Below are 13,965 nucleotides of genomic sequence, written 5' to 3' on the forward strand. Positions count from 1 at the left end.
CAGACAGAACGTGAGCAGGGGAAAGGCAGAGAGAGAGGGGGAGACACAGAATCTGAAGCAGGCTCCAGGCTCTAAGCTGTCAGCACAGAGCCCTACACGGGGCTTGAACCCATGAAATGTGAGATCATGACCTGAGATGACGTCGGACACCCAACCGACTGAGCCACCCAGGCACCCCTAAATTTTATTATTAATTACGGTCTTGTTCTGATACTGATAATAAGGCAATAGAACATCTTGAAAAGATAAAACATTGGAATCATGAGAATACTTACAATCTATATTCAAAAGACATCAAAAAAAGAAGTATTTCTATTTGAAATAAAATATATAATAATTAAGAAGGCTTATTCTATAAAACTGTTCAATTTCATGTATTTTATCCCTCACTTCATATTATATTTTGTACAAATTATCAGAAAGAAGAGACTCGTGTTGGATTCAGGATTCATATTAAACACTGATTTTGAGCAAATGTGTGAATTAAGTGCATCTGCAAAAATTCAAGGAGCAATGAAATTTATTTTTTCTGATCCACCTGACATGAAGTAATGAAACACCTTCTTTAACTAGGGATGCAGATGATCAAGTATACACTGAGACAAAAACTTATGTTTTCTTTATGTGGTATTTCATTTATTGTCTGTAAAGAATAAATATATCATATAGATACTGATTATTTTATTTTCAATGTATCTTAATCACATACTCCTGATGAGTGAAATATACTCATTTCAGAAGTCAGTCTTCTTTTACAGGATGAGAAGTGTATTTTCATTATCATCTTCCAGCTGACAGTGAGACTGATATAGCCGAGATAGTTGGAAATTCTTCACTAATTACTCCAGAGTTTTATATAAAATTTCAAACAAAGAGAAACATATCATATGCATTTAGAACTGGAAGGATACTGTTATGGAAATCTTCCTAGCCCAAACTTCCCTTTTTATAAAGAAGTAATGAGAGATTCCAAAAGTTAACTCAGCTCTTGTCTCTTAAATTTTCAGTGCCTACATCATGTTATTGTAGACAACGAATTTATAACATAGTAACTATTACACTGATAGACAAGGGCAATTCTCAAACACCTACTTTAGTTAGAGGTAGGAAAAGAATACAGTTCATTTCCAAAGTTATTTGAGCTGTAACTTGGAAGTTTTCTGATATAACTGTTAACCTAAACAATTAACTAAAATTCAAGATGGTTAGTCTATGAATTCAGGTAGTTCTTGAATAAGATAGAAACCTAAAATAAGTGAAGGATTTTATTTTAATTCTAGGTTTTATAAAACCATTTTTTAAACTGGCGTCAGGTTGATGAGGCTTAGAGAACTTTCAGGAACCAATGAAAAGGGTTGTCAATGGAAAGGCCTTAGAGTGTTGTGTATTAAAATCATTGGCAAAAAGAAGAGAGGCAAGCCAATTGTAACTACATCTTAAGTATCAATAGATTTACAAAACAATGCCTTGAGAGTGGGCACAGTCAGAATGTGCATGTAAAATATTTTGTGGAGAATAAAAAGAGGGATCTCTAAAAAATGAGAATGAACTAAAAAAAAAAGTAAATAGAGAAATGTTAATCTTAATACTTTTGAATGCCCCATTTGCATTTCTGGTATTCTTAAAAATACTGGCTTATTATGTTCAACCACGTTTTACACTATTCATATGTCTGGCAAGAGTTTTAAAACTCCCAGCAGGAGACAAATGTTATAGAATAGATATATACATACATAATGATCACTTACTCTGTTTGGGCATCTGTAACTACAGATACAGAAATAACAGCATAAACATGTACTCTCATGTTCAAAGAGAGGAAAATCCTAGGTATATTCATTTTATCTTTAAGATATTTGCGCTTATAGTTCAGAACATTGCAAAAATGGTCAAAAGAAATACAGCAAAATATTCACAAAATGGGAATGAGATGTATAAACTTATATGTGTCATAAAATATCCCTTACTTTTGGCAAAGAAGATAATTTACTCTGCTAAAAAAATGATAAAACTAAGGAACTTTTGGACTCGTTTAGATATATTGTTACATTTAAACACCTAATGCCAAGTTTAACTTAAACTACCATAATACATTATAAAGTACATGACTATTATGCCCTTTCCGAGGTATGTATGATTTCAGTTAAATGGGGAAAAATGTTTCAAATCACTAAAATTATATGTAAGTTTAAAGTATTAACTATAATGAACTTCTGACTATCATATTCCCTAATTATAATCAAGATAAAAATACATTCATCAGTGTTACAGCATTTAGAAAAAAAAAACTAAATTTCAACAAGCACATTTATAAAAAAAATGTAGAGAACACAGAGGGTCATTTGAGTGCTTAAATAAGTCAATCCAGAGTTTATTTGATTTGTTGTCTTTTCTCATCTTAAGCATTCACATAGCAAGGGTTATTATTCTTCCTAACTTTGGGGAACAGAAAGTATTTCTATTTTCTTACGCCACCTTTTTTATCAACTTAAGCGTCCTGAGCTTGTGTCCAGGCATTAGTCAAGCCAGCCCTGACTTTGAAATGCAAGAGAACAGCCTCACAGTTGATTTTTTTCTTCATATTTTGATCTCTTGCCATGCTACTATTTCTTAAGGTCAAAATCCCTCAAAGCTTTGACCTGAATAGCACTCAAACATTCGGGCACACATGTCCTTTAATGTGACCACGATTGGATACCCGGTCACCTCAGTCACAATTCCTATATCCTACTGGATTTTAACCATTACCAGATTTTCCTCATTCCTTAAACTAATTCTAAAAAGGATTTTTAGAAGACTAAGTATATCATGTCATTAATGGGACTGATTCTCACAACATCTCTACTCCTGCAAACATGCTGGAAAATGTGCATACAAGAGAGCTTTGTTCTTCAAAGTCACAACCTTACCCTCAACATTCTTGGACGTCTTCCCATGTTCTTTCAATCAAGTTCAATTTTACATGCAAGGAAGAAATTCAAGGGCTTTTTTAGTTATAAGATACTAGTTCATGGCTCGCTCTATCTCCGTTTCAATTCCTCTGTCCTCGGGTACCTTCATTTTTATCTTCCTTAGACTCCCAACTCACCTCAGCAGTGATTTGGACTGGGCCTATGATAGTTACTTTGGCGGGGGGGGGGGGGGGGGGGGCGCGCAATGAACAAAACCAGAAATCGAACTGTAGAAAAGCTGAAGCTTAGTGTTCCAAAAAGCAACCTGCCTAATATAAGTCTATGTATCTGCTTACGATCTGGTATAGTAGTGCATAAATGTTTGAAAATAAAAATAAAAAAATAAAACATAGTGAATCACAAAAAGCCCTCCAGACTCACTGAACAGTATGCCCTATATATCAAGAACACCAGTGTTTTTTTTTCCTCCAAAATGCTTTCATGTCTGTGATTTTATTTTATTGGCAAATACAGTGGATACATGCTGTACTGTGTATTGGACATCATTTTATAAAGAACTGTATGAACCAGAACTAGTGGTTTTTTATTATAGGTTTTGAAAATTTCAAAAACAGGAAGGTGAATAAGTACCATAGGCAGTAGTCTTATAATTTTAGGCCATTAAAAACAAGGTTGCTAAGGTTTTTTACCAACTAGAATAACAAATCAGTAACATTTTGATGATATGCACAACATTTTTTTTAGAAAGTAGGCTCATTCCAAAGAGATAAGTATATTTAAATACTGCAGTCACAGAAAGGTCTCCAATTTCCCCATTTCAGGCAGCACTGTGGAAGTAAACCACAACGTGGGTATTGCTCAATGTGTCACTGTCTTGTTAACTCAGTGTTTAGTAAAAATATGGTCTGCAGACTATCAAAGGCTGCATGCAGATTACTGGTTTACTAAGTGAGATTTTCTGAGCATGCAATCTAGGACTATGCATTTTAATCAGTTTCCCAGGTGATTATTATGCAGACTCAAGTTTAAAAAGCACTAGATATAATACAAGTGAACAAGAACATGACCTACTGTTAACAGTTACATCTCCATAAACGTAACCCTTTAAAGGGATGCATTTCTAAACAGTTTTCTTTATAAGGTAATGCCAATCCTTCTTAACATGGTAACCGACCATTTTATAGCACCAATAATCTACGGAACCAATGGGTACATATTGGAATGATATCATTGTTGATTTAAAAAGTGTCAAATGTTCTCATGTCTCACATATTTATTACATAAATTCCAGTGCTAATGCAAACTAGCCATGGCCAGATCATATATAGTAAGAAGAATTATGACATGGTTATAAAATCACTACTCATTCAAGCAAATGCTAAAAATATATTCACTGGAAAACACATGGAATTTTTATTAATGCCCAATGACTGCGTGGGAAATGATTACAATGTACACTCCTTCAAATTTAAAATTTTAAGTATGAATTTAATTTCAAAAGGAAAGTTCAACTGTGACTGAAAATCGTATACATTGCCTGGTAACATTTTCTTAAATTATATTTCTGGAAGAAATATTTTAAACTTCATTTCATCTTTCAACAAACATTTCAAACATTTCACACTTATCAAATGTCAAGTCTCAGGAAAACAAATTCCCTTCACTGTCTCATAACAAAGGAAATGAATGCCTAAAGCTACCGAATGTGGTCATAGCTTTCATAGAGATGTGCTAATGGTGCTTTGAGCTATGGACTACAACCGATTAGCAAAAGTTAGCTTCTATAATGGAAAATAATATGGCATGTGTTAAATGCTATTATATATAATGTTAATATTTTGAATGACTACCCACAATTCCACCATCTAATAACATCAGATAACAAAGGTTTCTACTTTAAAATCATCCCATTTCCTTTAAATTACCAAAACTTTTAAAAGTCTTACCAGAAAGCCACATTATGACACTACAAGGGTACACAGATGCTTTCCTAATCCACAGCCTGTGTGTTAGTGTTATGATTTAACTGTTCATGGCACAAAGAACATGCAATGAACAGATCCTTACTCATCCTAATAAAACAGAGTCTTCAGTAAAATCAAAGGACCTGGGCCTGAGCCGTGCTCCTACCACCAACTTCGCTTGGACAATTCATTTTTCCTCCCTACGTTTCATTTTTCTCACATGTAAAATGTAGGGATCAACTAACAGCACTCAAGGTTCTAGAATCTGTGATTTAGGGTCAGGTTGTGATGACACAGTCCCCAGCACTCGGTCCAATTGCTCTAAGTCACTCAGATCCTCATTCCCACTTAACTGGAAGGAATTACACTCTAAGGCAAGAACTAGTTCAGTCAATTAGCACTCACTCCTTCACCTCTCCCACATTCTCCACTATCAAGACAAGCCATATTTTTTATTCAAATGACTACTTTGCAAGGACTAATCCAGTGATATCCTTTGTAGAGTTATAATACTGTTGCCTTGAATGAGGATTTCAAGAATCTCAAAGATGATTCATTACAGGGTAAGTAATTAGGATCACTAACCTGTGCAGAACTTTTTTCAAGTTTTTGGACTAAATTATCCCAACGCTGGGCAAAGTTGTCCAGCCACGCTTCCATCTTTTGGGCTACCAATGTGTTTTTCAGGGTTGAAAGAAGATCTTGGTTGAGTGAACAGAGTTTGTCCATGGTTTGCTTTTTCTTTTCTAAATCTGTTTTTAAAACCTGTTAAAACAGGAAAGAATACATAATAAGCCTCGTAACATTTTATAAAACAGTATAGTTCAAATTGTTTTTGCATGTATTTTCTCATTTGCATAGATACAAAAAGACTGCAATCATGCCTGCAAAGGAGCAAGAGCCCATAAGAATCTAAGTAGAAGATTATAATCCAAATAATCTTCCCAAGAAGCTTGAAGAGAAAGAAAAATAAAAGTCAGATGTAGAAAAACACCTAGTAGAGAAACTTAGGAGCTACTTAGAAATATTTGAGGAACTCACAAGTAAAGAAGTAGTGTTACTCAAAGGGAAGTTTACTTTTACATTTTTTTAGTATCTGTTATTCAATTAACATTTGGCTATCTGAGTAATTATCTTCTAAAGTGAATTTTAAAGCCCATTAAGTAATAGAAATAAGCAACTGAGCGTGATATAAATCCTTTGGAATCACTTCATATGTTTTCTAAGTACATATGTGTTTTATGGAGTAATTTTGATAACATCCCTATTTTCAAAGTTTTTGTGAGTTATAGAGGGTGACCCACGCCCTTTGGTTGAAATGGAATGAATAAACAAAGTGGCTTATATGAAATCAGTAGATCCGGGCAGCTTATTCTTTCACTTTATCCATTAAGGTCACCCTACACTTTGGGAAATCCAATCTCTGGTTCCCAAACACTAGTTCCGGACTTAGCTTGCCAACAAAGAACAAAAAGAAAGAAGAGGCAATTATTTTATAGCTTCTTTGCTATAATCCCCTCCTTTTCCCCTCCTTTTCGCCACAACAAGTACAATGAACATAAAGTGAACAGTGAGACCTGTCTTTCCAAAACAAATGCAAATTTAAGAATAACTAATATTTCACACGGCAAATAAATGATCATGAAACAGATGTACCAATTGCTAATGAACTGACATGTCATGTACACAGAGAAATTAATACACCACCTCCCATGCAAGGGACACTTTATGTAGCTCATTCTGGCATGCTGCCTGCACTGACGGCTCTGAAGAATGCTCTGGGAGTTCATCCTTTATTCAGAATCTGCTTCACCTGGTGTACTTTATACTGGATTCCTAGTGCATGCCACTTTTAAGGTATAAAAGCTAGTTGGGAAGTTCATTTCTAATTTTCCCTCAACAATTATGGTTTTTTTTCACTGTTTTCTCTCAGTTTGAAAGAATGCAATAAATCAAAATGAGTTAAGATTCATAAGATGGATGCATATCAAAATAAAACTTTCACTGTAGTAACTTAGTAATGCATTGGTTTTATACGTTGATTTTGTTTGTTTAATCCACGTTAGCTCTCCATTAAATTTAAGTGCATTTTGGGCTAGTAATAAAACAATAGTTTATGCTACCTGTCTAGAGCTGGGACCCAAATTTGAATTTGTAGATTCCTCCAATCCCTTTATGGCATCCTAATCTTTTTTTTTTCTTTTAATTTTTGGCATGTATTTGTTTTGTTATAAGCCATTTCAGGTTTTTTTTTGGGGGGGAGGGAAAGGTTATGATAGAATTAAAGGCATGCATTTTAAAATATAAAGATGTAAATACAATCCTCTTTGGCTCTCTCAGGGCTTCAAGAGCTAATTTAAATAGCTGTATGCACAAGGCTAAGGGGTATGCCATTATTTAAGCTAAATATGCAATGATTTGGAAACATTTCAGAACAAGGAACTGAGAGTTATGTCTGAAGAAGAGGAAAAAATTTGTGTTGGAAATTCATGGGCAACTTCATATCATGTAAAGAGTTTTTCTTAGATGATCTATAAAACTAATTGGATACTCAAAGAGATTTAGTGGCAAATGACAGTAAGCCTCCTGTGTGAAGATTAAGCCCAATGAAGAAACACTTGGTGAGCATCACAAAAATAAAGGCAAAGGAAGTCAAATCACCATTAAAGAATACCTTTAGGAAAAAATGGATTCAAGGTGAAGTAAAAACATTATTATAATCAAATTGTGGAATTACTGAATTTACATATTTTTACCTAAATCCATACAAGAGCACTGTACTAAACAAAGCTTCTAGCTAGTAAATTTTAAATCTACAGTTTTAAAAATGGTGATGGCAGGTTAGTTTTCAGTTTGTTTCCTTTGTTGGGAGAATATTTCTTTCTCTTTCTTCATGAACTCCCACTACCCAAAGGACTCTCCTACCACACCCAACAGAGGGAGAAGACAAGAAATCCAGGTGCTGCCGGATGCACTGAATCATGGTATTGAAGTACCTTCTCCCATCTATCCTTGGCTATCAACACTTGGATGCTTCCATTTTATGTGTACATATTAAATTACTATGATTTAACTGCTGTTTATTATTAGAGTATAAAAAAAGATGTCTTTCTGCTTATCAAAAACTAATTACAAGTGTTTGAGTGCCAGAGAACCACAGAGCTCTGGAAAACTCAGGAAGAAAAAGGAAGCTCTAGAAAATTTACACATGGCAGAGGTCACCCAGGATTTTAAAAGAAGAAATATATTTTATTTGCAAAGAGGCCAAGCAGTTGGACCTATAACCAAAACAGGCAGGGAGGTACAGTCAATAAACCGGATTAGGCCAGTAGTAAAGAGGGACGAGAGATAGATAAACTGCCCGAGAAGACAGAACAGACATATTCTATGTGGTCATTAAAAGATGATTTCAAGTGCAAAATGAATGTATCCTTACAAAGAGGCCAGGAAATCCCTGGGGGAATCAGAATCACCTAGAAGCCTTTCTAAAATGCAGATTTCTGGGCCCAACTTCCAGGCCCTCTGAGTCAACAGGTCTGGGATGGAACCTAAGAATTTGCATTTCTAACAAGTTCTCAGGTGATGCTGATGCTGCCAGTCTGGGGACCACACTTCTTGAGAACCATCGATTCTACTTGGATTAGTTGGTAACAGGAGGTGAGGTTTCAAGTCTTGGTACCAGCACTATCAGCAGGGACCTGCTGAGCCACTGTAAGTACTTCAACCCTGCCGTGTGCTTGCAGCCACTTGAGACTGTCCTCAATTCCACAGTCCACTGTAGCCCCTGCACACCCTAGGCCTGTGGACCACCATGCTTCCCAGGGTGGTCCTTCCCTGGAAAACACCACAGGTCCTCACGGCAACAGAAAACTCACCCAGGAACCTATTTCTTTTAAATTTGGGCCTTCCTGTGATAGCCTAACTGATTCTGTTTTAGAATCCGCCTAAGGGCCACAGTTTCTTCTCTCCTTTGCTTTTGATCGTTTACATCAAATAAAAAATCAGTTTTGGCCGTGAAAAATAACAGATCTACATGGTTTGGATAAAAGCACAGATCAAGAGGAAATGAAATACTTGACTCCTCATTTCCCACCTCAAATGAAAAGTAAGAGAACATCCCATGGGCTATTAGTGATAATATTTCAAAAACAAATTGCACTGATTATAAATAAAAGAGTTTGAGCACACTGTATCTATACCTAGGTATGTAGTAGGAACTGGTGACAGATGGTACCTGTTTTGGGTCTCAGATTGTGACATATTTTAATGAACATTAAATTCTTATTCACTGCCTGAGTCAGCAGGGGAATTTTACCTCAAATTCTAGACCAGCTGTCAGATTTTGTTAATTGGCTTAAACTATCAAACGGTAAGACTTATACAAAACATATTTTCACTTTGTTCACAAGTAAGGTGACATAATTTGAATTTTAATCATACTGGATAATTACTGAGCATTTTCATGGTCCTGAGGTTAGTCAAGTCTTTTATTCACAAAAATGTCAACATAGTAGCACTTGACTGTTAGAAATCATGGTTCTCGATCACAGTTCTTTTTTTGTCAAGGAACCAAATGATATGAGGAGTTCTGAAATAGCTTAAAAGGGCTGGACCTGAGTCTGGATGTCTTGGTGCTCAATTTGACTCTGCTACTAATGGTCTTTGATAGCTTATGCATGCCGTGTGTGTGTGTGTGTGTGTGTGTGTGTTTTCCCCTGGGCCTCAATATCCTCTTCTGAAATAACCTTGTCTAGTTCCTCCTTTTCATACCCAACGCTACTTAGTTCAGTTCCACTAACTGGCCTCCTTACTACCCAAGAGTATTCCAAAAATGCAAATATGAATTCTATCAAGTTCTCAGCGGCTCCTCATCAGCTGTGGAACAAAATTACAAATACATCACTGACATTTTTGCATTCTTTTGATACAAATACAGATCACTTTTCTGAAATTTGTCTTTAGTGGTCAAATGACTCCAGAAAGTATATCTTTTTTGAGGAGTGAATTCTCATCCATAAGAAACTAGCTTGTGATGACAAGCAATATATTTGTGAATCAATTTTAAATTAAAAGCCTAAAGGTCAGTAACTATGGAGCAAAAATATATGATACAAATCAATATTTGGGAAAATGATACACATTTAACTGGGGAAACATATTTAAGATCAGCTTTAAATAAATGATTTAATTATGTCATACAATATCAATACAGATATAAATCATTTCATTTAGGTAAAATTATAAAATGTTATTTATAACAAACCTTTGTTTTATATTAGAGTTAACATCAAGTTAGCATTTAAGAGAATCGCTCTATCAAAACAACAAGAAGAAATTGTAACTTTGGAATATTTTATTTGAAAAATTAAGCTCTTAATATTACACTGCCCTCTACTACACAGCCAAATAATCAAGTTCACAGTGGAAGAGAAGCTTTAGAGGTCTTTTCTAATCCTCTACGTTTTCACTCAAACTAAAATATCTCATTGAAGCCCTCTGTGATGTTCTTTTATTGCCAAAGTTCCCTTATTTTTCAAAACACACAGGCACTTATAATTAATGCTACTGGTTTGCTTTAATATTTTTTCTAATTTTCCAAATGAAGGTATAAGCCCCTTATGTGAGGATAATCACTTCTTATACTTCGATTTCTCAAAGAATTTAATTTAGACTATTACTTTAGAACCACATACTGTTTAGAACTATACAGAACATTCCTATGTACTTCTCAGTGTTACCTTTTTATTTTAACTGAATTCTTATTCCAGGGATGGTATATTTTTTTCAAAATTACAATTGTTTTTTGAAAACCATAGTTGCCAATCTGCCTACATCTAATGTAATTAATGTTCGTATTCCTCCAAAATTCATGAAATGTGGGCTGAAGCCTCTACTGTGGTAATATTAGAAGAATGGGCTTTTGGGAGGTAATTGGGTTTAGATGAGGAGAAGAGAGTAGAGCACCACAATGGGATCAGTGCCCTTAGAAGAAGAGGAAGAGGCATCGGATCCTCCTCTAATTCTGCTGCTATGTGAGGATACAGCTAAAAGACGCTAAGAGCCAGGAAAAGGGACCTTACCAGGAACCAAATCTGCTGGCACCATGATCTCATACTTCCAAGCTTCCAGAAATGTGAGAAATAAATGTCTGCCGTGTAAGCCATCTAGTCCGTGATATTTTGTTACAGAAGTCTGAGATGTCTAAGACAGGAATTGGTACCAAGAAGTGGGGTACCACTGTAACAAATACCTACAAATGTGTATACAGCTTTGGAAGTGAGTAATGGGTAGAGGCTGAGAGCGCTCAGGTGCTCTAACCTGCAAGGTGCAGGTTAGAGAAGGTTGAGATTGCTGTGAAATGACTCCTAAATGCAATTCTGTTGAGGGCTCAGAGAAAGAGACCTGGAAAGCGTCCTGTTTTTAGAGAATACATAAATTAAAACGGACAACATATTAGTATAAATATGGATGGCAAAAGTCATTCTGATGAGGTCTTAGATGAAAATGAGGGTGATGTTATTGGCAACTGGAGGAAGGATGATTCTGATTATAAAGTGGCAAACAACTTGGCTGAATCGTGTTCATGTTCCAGCATTTTGCGGAAGGTGGAACTTGTGAGCAATGAAATTGAATATTTAGCTGAGGAGATATCTAAGCAAAGTGGCATGATTTCTCTTGCCCATGGTAAAATGAGAGAAGAGAGAAATGAATTGAACAAGAGTCATTTGGCATAAAGGCACTAGAATTTAAAGATGTGGCAAATCCTCAGCCTATCCATATTGCAAAGAATGAGAAAATATGTTCAGAAGAGAACACTAAGGGTATGTCTGACTGACCACTTGATAAGATTAGTGTGGGTGGGAACCAGAGACCTCGTCAGCCATCTCAACAGAACCCAGGAATAGAGATGGAATTATACCAACAGAAACACTGCCAGCTGAGACTAAAAGCAATGGAGAAAAATGGACAGAATGAAGGAAGGCTGTCTAACATGTGCTATTCCTAAAGAAAAGCGAAGAATAATGTAGGTGATTCCGAGTTATAAGACGTACCACTCCCACCACAGGCCCAGAGAGCAGAGCTAGTGCTTCCTGGGTTTCAAAGAGTGGGTCTACCTCTCCAGTCCACGGGGCAGGATGCCCCTCCCCAGTACGGCAGGAGCAGAGCCACTGGGTAGGGCTGCTGCAGAGGGCCACATGGGTGGTGCCCTGTGGAACTGAACAGACAAGGCTAACTTGTGGAGTCCTGGAGGTGAGGCTGCTTCTCCAGTGGTCCTGGAGGGCAGTGCATCAGTCCAAAGAGGATTATTCTTGAGGCTTAAGACCTAATGGAATTTTCTTTGCTGTGTTTTGGACCTATTTGGAACCTGTCACTCCTTCCTTCTTTCCTTTTTCTCATTTTTGGAAGGGGAATGTCTGTCCTCTGCCTGACGCATCAACATATTTTGGGAGCGCTTAACTTGCCTGGTTTCATAGTGTCACAGCTAGGTAGGAAGTCTGCCTCAGGATGAATTGCACCTGGAGTCTTACCACATCTGATTTAGATGATGATGAAACTTTGGAATTTATACTGCAGAGCCGATTCTGGAACCAGTTAAGACTTCTGGAGCTCATAAGATAGAATGAATGCATTGTGCATGTGAGAAAGATATGAATTTGGGGGGGTCTGTGGGTGTGATGTTATAGACTGAATGTTTGTGTCCCCACAAAGTTCAGATGTTGAACCCTACCCTCACACACTTACATAAACTGTGATGGTAGTAAGAGGTGGGGCCTTCGAGAGGTTATTAGGTTTAGATGAGATCATAAGGGTGGAGACCTCATGTTGGAGCTCATGCCCTTATAAGAGAAGGAAATGGGTGAAGGTTGATCAAAAGGTACAAACTTTCAGTGATAAAATAAATAAGCATAGGGAATGTAATGCGCAGAATGGTGACTACAGTTAATAATAACAACATAATGTGTATCTGAGAGTTGTTAAGAGGATAGATCTTTAAAGTTCTCACCACAAGAAAAAGAATGTACCTGGGTGAGGTGATGGGTGTTAACTAATCATGGCGGTCATTTTGTAATACATACAAACACTGAATCATTATGCTATACATCTGAAAGTAATGTGATATGTCAATTACATCTCAATTTAAAAAATTAATTTAAAAAATATAGGAGATGGGCTAGATGGCCAATAGGTATTAAGGAGGGCACTTGTGATGAGCACAGGGTGTTGTATGTAGTGATCAACCATTGAATTCTACCGTTGAAACCAATATTGCACTGTATGTTAACTAAAATTTAAATTAAAAAAAATAAACGTGGGAAAGAGACACCAAAAGTTTCCTCTCTTTCTACCACGGGAACACAAGGTAAGAAGGTGCAGCATGCAAATCAGAAAAGGGTCCTCACCAAAAAGTAAAGCTGCTGGCAGGTTGATCCGGGGACTCCCCAGCTTCCATACGCGTGAGAAATAAATATTTGTTTAAGTCACCCAGTCTATGGTATTTTATTATAGCAGCCCAAGTCATCTAAGATAATATAGCTGTTCCTATTTTAAAGAAAATTTACAATATGATATAATTGAACAGACTATGATTTAAGTCACAACAATGAGTATTTGGTTTAAGATCGGAAAGAATAAAGAGACCAAATTATGGTGTTACTGTCAACTATTTGTTTTTTTTAAAAAAAAAAAGTTGTGAACACTAAAAAATACATACAGCCAGTTTTTGAAGACTTGATAACATTTCACTTTGATCCTTAAAGCCAGTTGTGTGAATCTTGTTCAATGCATCTTCTTTTTCTGAAAGCCATGCACTAAAAAGGCACTGAAAGAAATAATTCCAAAAAAGAAAATAAATAATTACTAAAGTAGATCATCATATGCTTTTTTTTCCCATTGAAAATCTCACCATATCTTTCAGACACAATTTCCCCCACGACTCACCTGTTCTTCGGTAAAACGCTGCCATTTCAGGAGGATGTCTTGTAAAAGAACCCAGCGATCTTCTGTCCATCTACAGATGTTTGCCCATCTATCTCCCAGTACCTGGGGGAACAGACAACCCATCACCACATCAGCAGACAATTAACTGT

General features: G+C 36.2%; 1 protein-coding gene across 11 annotated transcripts in view; it reads right to left on the reverse strand.

The window, feature by feature from the left end:
* DMD (dystrophin) overlaps window positions 1-13,965 on the reverse strand; it is a 2,379,610-nt gene that overhangs the window by 1,389,034 nt on the left and 976,611 nt on the right. For all 11 annotated transcript variants that reach the window (XM_045050793.1, XM_045050788.1, XM_045050791.1 and 8 more), the window contains 3 exons: window positions 13,817-13,918; window positions 13,590-13,697; window positions 5,462-5,641 (listed from right to left, as the gene is read on the reverse strand). In XM_045050793.1, coding sequence (XP_044906728.1) covers window positions 5,462-5,641; window positions 13,590-13,697; window positions 13,817-13,918 — 390 coding nt within the window. The remainder of the gene's footprint in view (window positions 1-5,461; window positions 5,642-13,589; window positions 13,698-13,816; window positions 13,919-13,965) is intronic.

The sequence above is a fragment of the Felis catus genome, chromosome X (assembly GCF_018350175.1).
Source record: "Felis catus isolate Fca126 chromosome X, F.catus_Fca126_mat1.0, whole genome shotgun sequence".
NCBI lineage: Eukaryota > Metazoa > Chordata > Mammalia > Carnivora > Felidae > Felis > Felis catus.